General features: G+C 40.6%; 1 protein-coding gene across 1 annotated transcript; it reads right to left on the reverse strand.

The window, feature by feature from the left end:
• Positions 1–7,901: 7,901 nt before the first annotated feature.
• Positions 7,902–8,916, reverse strand: LOC109433266 (large ribosomal subunit protein uL10m). Its single transcript, XM_019709693.3, has 2 exons — positions 8,762–8,916; positions 7,902–8,704 (listed from the first exon to the last, which is right to left on the reverse strand). The coding sequence occupies exons 1-2, from the start codon at positions 8,781–8,783 to the stop codon at positions 7,956–7,958; spliced, it is 771 nt and encodes a 256-aa protein (XP_019565238.3). The 5' UTR covers positions 8,784–8,916; the 3' UTR covers positions 7,902–7,955.
• Positions 8,917–9,671: the final 755 nt, after the last annotated feature.

Raw genomic sequence — 9,671 nt, forward strand, 5'->3', positions numbered from 1 at the left:
GTAGAGCCTTTTTAACCACTGCGTCCATTATATAGGAATATTGTGGTATGACCCATATTTAATTTGGTGCTAGTCAAATATCCTGTCACAATTGAGCTGTGATGGACAATGGTTGATGAAAGACCTGATCCCAACTAGGCACAACTCGTTTTATGAAGTTTATTACCCTGTTGGGATTACTTCGCCAAATTTCCAAGGGCTCTAGAAACCCTTTACCAAATACCGCCAATCTCTGATTGGATAGTACTCCACAGTTGCAGAGTAAATGTTCAGCAGTTTCGTTTTCCGCTTGACAGAAACGACACTCGGAGGATTGGATTTTTCCAATCTTATTTAGATGATAATTACTCGGGCAGTGACCAGTCATCAGACCAGTAATCACCCTGAGATTTCTTTTGTTTAGATTCAATATGGACCTGGCTTTTTCTGCACTGGGTTTTATGAACCTTTTCGCTTGCTTGGATGTATCCGTGGCATTCCAATTAGATTCTACCGTGGACATTTCCCAAGTTTTTAGTTTCATCCGTAGAGCACACTCAGGAACTCCACAGAAAGGTTCAGGGCCTACAAAGCTTGATGCCGCACCCTGTCTGGCTAAATTGTCGGCGTTTTCATTTCCCAGAATTCCACAATGACCGGGCACCCAGTATAAAGTTACCTCGTTCCTACTGGCCAATTGCCTCAGAGAAATAATGCATTCCCACACTAGCTTTGATTGGCAGGTGAAAGCCTTTAGCGCATTTAGAGCCGCCTGACTGTCCGAAAAAATACAGATCTTGGCAAACCTATGATTTCTTTTCAGACAAATGTTGGCACACTCTAGAATGGCTTGAATTTCTGCTTGAAATACAGTAGGACTGCATCCCATTGGTATAGCCTTACTTATACCAGGGCCGAAAACACCAGCTCCTGTGTTTTCACCCATCTTGGACCCATCAGTATAAAATACAATAGAACCTGGACGTAAACTTGGCCCACCAGCATCCCAAATATAGCGACAAGGTTTCACCACTTTGAAGGGAACATCATAGTTGGTCTTCGTTATCATCCAATCTTCTACTGTTTTTATATCCATATTTAATTTGAAGTCTTTGATGATTCTTAAATGTCCCACAAGATCCCCGTCTAGTACTTTATTGTAACGAATAAACTGCAGGGCACTTTTTGCCGCTTGTAGTTTAACAAATTGATGCAATGGCAGTATATTGAGGAGGGCATCCAAAGCAACTGATGGAGTGCTTTTCATTGCTCCTGTCATAGATATACAAGCAAGTCTTTGTAGCTTACCTAGCTTCTTTTGAGAGGATACCTCATTTGTTTTGGGCCACCAAACAAGTGAAGCATAAGTAATCTTAGGCCGGACTATTGCAGCATAAATCCAGTGAATCATGTTTGGTCTAAGACCCCAGGTTTTTCCTAAGGCTTTGCTGCAGACCCAAAGGGCATTCGTACCCTTAGTTAAAATATTGTTTAAATGTGAATTCCAATTCAGTCTTTTGTCCAAAGTTACCCCAAGATGTTTAACTTCTTCCGAGAACTGAATTTGAACTCCATTTAAAGAAGGTTTATTTTTAACCTTCGTGTAAAAGGTACAATTACAGTTTTTGAAGGGTTTACGTTTAATCCCTCCTCTCGGCACCATTTGAGGGTAACATTCAACGCAGATTGTAGCCGACTGGATATCGTGTCGTCATATTTTCCACGTACCAGAATGGCTACATCATCTGCGTATCCAATAACCTCAAAACCTTGATTAATAAGTTTTTTAAGGAGTTCGTCCACTACCAAAGACCACAATAAGGGCGATAGTACTCCTCCTTGAGGACAGCCCTTCACAGATCTGACTGATAGTTGCGCACCTCCAAGAACGGAAGAGATCTCTCGATCTTTAAGCATCGATATTATCCATTCGATAATGCATTTATCCAAGCCCCTTGCTTCCATTGCTGAACGCATTGAGCTGTGGGATGCGTTATCGAATGCTCCTTCAATGTCGAGAAAAGCAACCACGGCTATTTCCTTGGCTTGAAGCGATTTCTCAACTTTGCTGACTAGCGACTGTAGCGCTGTTATTGTAGATTTACCTGTTTGATAAGCAAATTGAAACTTGCTAAGAGGCATTTCTACTAAGCTGGTAGACTTGATAAAGTCATCCACTATTTTCTCCATGGTCTTCAACAGAACACAGGAAAGGCTTATAGGTCTGAAGGCTTTAGGCACAGACAAACAGACGTAACACTTTGAACAATTTTCATGGAAATCCATCGCCCAGTTCACACTACCATCACCTGGTGGAAAAGTTGCACGAATCACTGTGTTGTGCAATATCGTCAACAGAAGGCGCTAGTGTGAAACGTCAAACGCGTAGAAAAACTATGCGCGCGCCTCTGTTTGTGAAAGCCACAGCTATGAAAATTTAAAATGATCGACCACGCTGATGGAAATTTCGCAAGTGTTACGTCTGTTTGTCTGTGCTTTAGGTGTTGTTTTATCTCTTTTGCCAGCTTTTGGAATAAAAACAACACGAACCTTACGCCATGCCTTAGGTATGTAAGCTAAAGTGATACTGGCTCTAAATATTTCGGTTATGAGCGGACCAATCGCTTCTTTCCCTTGTTGAAGTAACGCTGGAAAGATTCCATCTATCCCAGCAGATTTAAAAGGTTGAAAAGAACTCAGTGCCCATTCGACCCTCGACGACGTAAAGATTTCACAGGCTTTCTGATAGGCATTTGTCGACCATACATGGTTTACCTTGTCTGAGTCCTGCTCTTCAGCCGAGTAAGGAATCGACCCCGGAAAATGAGTCTTCATCATCTCTTTCAAAGTTTCATGGATACTTCTGACCCGCTTTTCCAAGAACCAGAACTACAGCGGTAGAGAGCAGAATCTGTTTTCCGAGATTCTTCGGTTGCACGCAGAAGTTGGATCGCTTTTCTTCTTCATCAGGGGCAGTTGTCGGCTCGCTCTTGGTTGGTTGCTCAGGATTCTTCTTCGCAGGCTCGGGCTTCTCTGCAGACGTTGGCGACTCCACGATCGAATAAAGTTCGCCGTAACACAAAGTTAACTATCTACAAAACGCTAATTAGACCGGTAATCTTCTATGGGCACGAAGCATGGACCCTACGTGCAGAGAACCAACGCGCCCTTGGAGTTTTCGAACGGAAGGTGTTGCGTACCATCTGATGCAGATAGAAGACGGGATTTGGAGAAGGGGAGCTGCTGAGAGAACCAACCATCGTCCATACCCATACCGCGATAATCGGGAGGCTACGGTGGACGGGTCACGTCATCAGGATGTCGGATAGCAACCCGACTAAAATGGTTCTCGAGAGTCATCCGACCGGTACAAGAAGACGTGGAGCGCAGCGAGCTAGGTGGGTCGACCAAGTGGAGGACGATCTGCGGACCCTACGCAGAGTGCGGAACTGGAGACAAACAGCCATGGACCGAGTGGAATGTGTAGGATCGCAGTATGCCAACCAAATCTAGGAAGCCTTGAAGAACTGTAATAATTAATGACAGATAATAAAATGCTCATTCTGGTTCAAACTATCAAACAAACAAGACTGGTTTTCATTCCTACATTTTGGCGACGACAGGAAAATTGGGAAAATTGGCAGCAATAGCCTGGCCAATTGTAGGTATAAAATAAATCACAAGGCTGCCCTGAAGGGAAAGAGACCTGGTATTCTTAGGAATGGTTTCTTGTATGAATATCACTGCGATGGTGTTTCAGTGGTCCTGCTCTTAGGGATGAAGTACGCATTATTTTGCGGAACCCGGAGTAAGTAATCAGTTCTGAATCCATGCAGTGTGATATTTTAGAATACTAGAACCCGGAATACAGGTGGAGAGACCACTTCATTGAATGTCTCGGAGGAAAACGTAAGATGTTCAAATCTTAGTTGGATCCTATACCATGTCCGACGAAGAGTGGTTGATATTATTGAGGTTGAAGAGGTCAAAGTATGATACTCTTATTTCAATAAGCCCTTTCTGGACCGATGGTAGCACTCGATGCAAGATACCTAGAGCACTACGGAATCTGGCATGTATGCAGGGTGATGTCCGTGTAAGGTTGAGCAGAGTAAGATAAAAAGTTAATGCAAGATACCGAGAGTCATGGATCCTCGCAAAAATGCATGATGCTATTGCTGTCCATGATGGAAGGTTGAGCAGAGTACTAAATCCGGAAAATTCTTTCCTCTGCCAGCAAGACACCCACAGTTATGGTATCTGGTAAGCAAATAGCACATACCAAGCGGTTGAGCGGAGAGTGAGAAAATTTGAGGAAAATTGAAGCAAGACACCATCGATTGTGGATGAGTTTCCCAGATGGTTGAGCGTAGCATAAAGAACTGCCTTTGTGATTCTTGTGATTGACTTGTTATACAAACAATATGTGTGTGTGTTCTTGCACTGTGTATTCAATTCACTAAAGCATATTTTCTCAACATAGATACTGTTACAGTTTGGGAAATTTTGGAACAAGGACTTCGGAACCATTACCTGACTCTCGTCTTGACCTAGCGAGGAATTCGATATCTGTCACGAGGCTAACGAAACAGACGAGCTACTGCGATTTTGGCGATGCACCAAGCTTTGAAGATCAACACCCCGTGAGAATTGTTTGAAGGAAATTGTCAACGTGAGGTAAAATTAACGTAAAAGCGGTAATGCCCCGACGATAAGCTGTTCGATTCAAACATTTTCTGAAACATATCAACATTCGTTCCGGGTAAATGTTTAAGCTTGCCTCAATAGGCTTAATTTGATGAACGAAACCAACGATTTATTCAAACAATAATCTTCAAATCAATTGTTTCCGGTATATTGTGATATAAGATCATTGAAATAACTTCGTTTGTATCCAATATGTAGTAAACATGCATTCTAGCAATTCATTATTTTACGTACCCCACCATAGAAACACTGTTGTTATTTAACTGTATCGAATTCGATTAATGTTCTCAGGAGCCTGTTTATGAATGGCTTCACCAGCAGCACATATTTTTGAAATCTAAGCTTTTTGAAATTTCAAGTATATGAACCAATATAGCTACCGTATTGAGATATTGTTTGTAGATTGATCGATATTGTACAATAGGATGCATAGCACAAAACCTTCAATTTCAAAACTTCATTGCATTTATTCCTAAATATACATTTTTTCTGAAAGTTAAACTATTTGATTGACTAAGTACAATTATATATGGATTTAAATTAATGGATTCCTCTCTGATTTGACTATGTTATGAATCACCGTAAATCAGAATCGAAAACTGCATTATTTACAAAGAAGACATTTATTAAATAATAAAAGTTGCATAGTCCAATCATATTTATTTGTCGCATCTAAACGCATTTATAAACACACTAGCTCTCAATTTGGGATTTGAACTCGTAATCTCCCAATCACCCGTCGCATGCCTTACCAACTACGCCATCCTGGAATAAACAAAAAATAATAATAAAAGTAGTGCATGTCAATAATTATCATGTTTTATATTCAAAGTTAGTAAACTCTGATCTTATTTCATTAACTTCAGTAGGTAAACAGGAACAGACCTCCAACAGCAAATGCTCTCTGACTTTATTACAAGTTATCACCACATAATGTGCATCGGTGATGCAGGAGGTAGATACTGAAGTAATACTCATTTTTTTCAATATGTTTAAATTGTGATGATTAGACATCAATAATTCAGAATTATACGGGCTATGAATACTGTTATCAAATTGAATAAGTTTTGAAATTTGTATCCACCTTAATGTACGATACAATTTTGATGCTTGTGTAACATGTTTTAACTATGAAAGTAATTCGATAGCTCTAACTTTTATTGTAATCCAGGCTGGTCATAGATATCTTGCACGCACTTTTTGAAAAGGTTAGTAAAGGATAAGATTATGTACTATTGATTGCGACAGGCTCGCTGAGCGTGTACTACTTCATCGTGGTGCGCCTAGCTTAATATCTAGTGAGGGTTAACTAATGATTGTGGCAAATGCTTCATCACAGCAAAATAATTATCGAAGCAACGTATATATTTTTTTTTTTTTTTCAAAAGAATGAAACTTTGATTTTTTTATAGAAAACTATTTTACATAAATATAACATACATTGGCAAGTTATTTATGCCATTTATATAGACTGCTGTTACCATTTTGAAAGAATCTTATACATATGATTAATTATTATAATATACGAGAATGTAATCTCTTAAATATCTTCCGTACGGGACCTATATTCTGAACAGTTTATGAAATCTCTTCATCCATGTTTAACTATTAAGCATGATAATGTTTGAATAAATGAGAAAAACAAAATATATAAAAATATTTTGCAGTGAGTAATTTAGACAAATTAATGTCAGTTATTGACGTGTTTCTAGTTTATGGACAGCGTCTTATTGATGCTTTATGATTTATTTAAATATGAAGCTATCTATAATATAGGTCTCGCGTGATATTGGAAAAAGGTTTGCAGTAATGTATGTAAGTTTCAAACAAATAATAAATCCCAGGAAAAGAAAAAAACAATATTATAAAACTAAAAATGAATTAAAACATGGAGAGAACAAACTAACATTTATTCCTTTGAAGTTTCTTTGAGTACAAGACAGTTCGCATTGATAGAATGTATAAACTTGCATAAGTTATTAAATACATGTACGAAACTAGAAAAAAAAACGACCTACGGAAAACAGTGACATTTGTAATTGTATAACTAGTATAACTCAGTAAATGAAAGAATCATAATTTCAGATGCATAAGATGTTGAATGCTCCAAACAAACTAATTTCAGGAAGTAATAAGCATCACATATTAATCACTGAATAGCAACTTAGAATACTAATTTGTACATTCAAAAGGAAGACCATAATCCCCGTAGATTTTCAAATCGTGTTGTGATATTTTGAATTGAATTTGACATAAGATTTAATTATTGAAGAAAGGGAGAGAATGTAGGATCGCAGTATGCCAACCAAATCTAGGAAGCCTTGAAGAACTGTAATAATTAATGACAGATAATAATATGCTCATTCTGGTTCAAACTATCAAACAAACAAGACTGGTTTTCATTCCTACAATGGACCGAGTGGAATGGAGGCGGCTACTATGTACAGCAGAGGCCACCCCGGCCTTAGCCTGACCGGTAAGGTAAGGTAAGTTGTAGTCTGAAGGCGAATGAACCACGAGCTGCATCAGCTGCTGAGAGAACCAACCATCGTCCATACCGCGAAAATCGGGAGGCTACGGTGGGCGGGTCACGTCATCAGGATGTCGGATAGCAACCCCACTAAATTGGTTCTCGAGAGTCATCCGACTGGTACAAGAAGACGTGGAGCGCAGCGAGCTAGGTGGGTCGACCAAGTGGAGGACGATCTGTGGACCCTACGCAGAGTGCGGAACTGGAGACAAACAGCCATGATGGACCGAGTAGAATGGAGTCAATTCCTACGTTCAGCAGAGGACGCTCACGCCTTAGTCTGACCGGTAAGTAAAGTGATTTGTAATTTATTTAAGTAAGTACGATAGCCTGCTAGTTACAAAACTTTTGCTCAGGTCAAGGAACCGGAACCGGATATTGGAAAGCTAATTGGAATACAATTGACAACATGAAAAGAACGTCTGCTTTCACACGTCTACTTAGAGTTATTCAAAGTTTTTCTTGAACGGTAAGGTAAGTGAGGGCGTAAGGGGAAATCCACACCAGTCCTGAGTAACTATATTGAGTGCTTTACGATAAGCCCAGTTAAAATTTGATAGGTAACTTTAAAATATAAAGAATATGGCCGGTCTAAATGCTATAATATTGGATTTTACAATAATCTTCTAACTAAATTATACGTACCTGCATCGTGATGCTTTCTTTCCATATTTTCCAACAAGGCTCAGTTTAAATCAAATTTATTACACTATTTCAACAAGCGAAATACTCTCCCAATTCACCCTTCGGTTCCTTCCGGAGCTTTACTGCTCTCCTGGCTGGCACCGGATTTCTCATTCTCGTGTCGCACGTACGATTCCAGCACATTGACCAACTGATTCTGGTGACACTCGAGGTCGCTCACAATCTTGGCCCCGGCACTTTCCAACACCGCGGCCAGCTGTGCCCTCGCAGTCGTCAAATCCGGCAACGAGGCAAAGCCCATGAACTCCTTTTTACTCAGAAACTGGCCCTGGATGATTCCGGCCATCAGCACAAACTGGGGCGTCTTCTTGAGCACAGCCAACAGCTGGCGGATTTTGGATTCATCCGGGCAGAAAATGAGGGCCGTCTTTACGTCGAACAGTGGCTGAATGGCTTCAAATTTGGTTCCCTCCACTGCTTGTCGGATAATAGATTTACCGTAGATTTTTACGCTCATCTGATGCCGGTGGAGGGCCACTTGCACTTTGAAGAAGTCTTCCTGCTTGATCGAATTCAAATGAATGAAGGCCACCATCTTGCTATGGTCCAGCCAGTTGCGCACTTCACGAGCGATAATCCGCTCGTACGGGTTCTCCACTTCCTGGGCGGCTTTCGTTCGCCCCGCTTCCACGCACGGAGCATTGAAATCCGGCTTTTTGTAGATGGGCTTCACCACATCGAGGACGCGAGCTCTTTCATAATGCGGCGGCCGGGGCCTCTGGATGTTGATTTTCCCCCGGAATCGCTTGAAGCAAACCAGTGGGAGCCGGGATTGAAGTAACGCTGTCGAAGGCATAATATTAGAACGCATTATTTCTAGGAAACATCAATATTACTCACCAGATTGCAGGAAATTCGACATATTTTCTAAACTTTAGAGAACCTCTTGCGTAAAACAGCACTGAACATGCCGACGATCGAAACAAAACACAAAACAAACACGGACACAACACAAACGTCAAGCTGTAAATTCGATTCCGACCGCGAGCGGCGTTGTGGATGTTTGAGGGGAACATATGCCTCATCGGCCAAAATAACACACAGAGGAAAATATTGCTGATTTTATGTCGTTTCGTTTTTTTTCGATTGGCTTTCAAGGGCAAAACAAAACATACTGTTACCCATCTTTGTTTCGGTAGCGCAACTGCCGAACTGATGGTGTTTACCTTTTTTTACCTACCTATCAACATAATCTGTTGGGGGAATTATTTTATTTTTCGTACTTACAACCCACATCCGACAATGTTTTTAAGTGGGAATGGTAGAACTTTCAATAGGCTAATCCAGATGACCCCCAATTGTAGAGGCGCTGAGTGAGATAAGGTGAAAATCGTTTGTTTACATCAAAAATTCATTTATTTTGTTTTCAAAATTAACTCATATTTTGCCTTGGTGGTTGCTATTTTCCATTGGTAATGGCTTCTATTATCATCAATCTCGATGCCCACGGCGACAGACACCGGAATGGCCAGCTAACAAAAAATCCGGAAGATTGCCCGCCGGAGGCATAGCAAGAGCTCCTCAAATTAATCACATAAGTTGTTCGTAAGTACCTACCGGATCTAAGCGCATCTGAAAGAAAATTAGATTTTCTATTCAAAAAGTGCTCGTTTGTTTCTCTACGATGCGGAATTCGATACGAAAAAGTGAAAAAAGTGCAGTTTGCCTATGCTGCGCAATGGCAATTTTTTTCGGAGCCCCTTTTTTCATAGGTTTCTCATTCCTGTCACCAGATGCGGAGGGATCGTTA

Source organism: Aedes albopictus, chromosome 2 (assembly GCF_035046485.1).
Source record: "Aedes albopictus strain Foshan chromosome 2, AalbF5, whole genome shotgun sequence".
NCBI classification, from domain to species: domain Eukaryota; kingdom Metazoa; phylum Arthropoda; class Insecta; order Diptera; family Culicidae; genus Aedes; species Aedes albopictus.

Bases quoted from the DNA above. Each gene is read 5' to 3' on its own strand.
- LOC109433266 (XM_019709693.3), bottom strand. From the start codon at position 8,783: ATGTCGAATTTCCTGCAATCTG. The intron at 8,705-8,761 runs GTGAGTAATATT...TGCCTTCGACAG, and splicing joins GTCGAATTTCCTGCAATCTG to CGTTACTTCAATCCCGGCTC.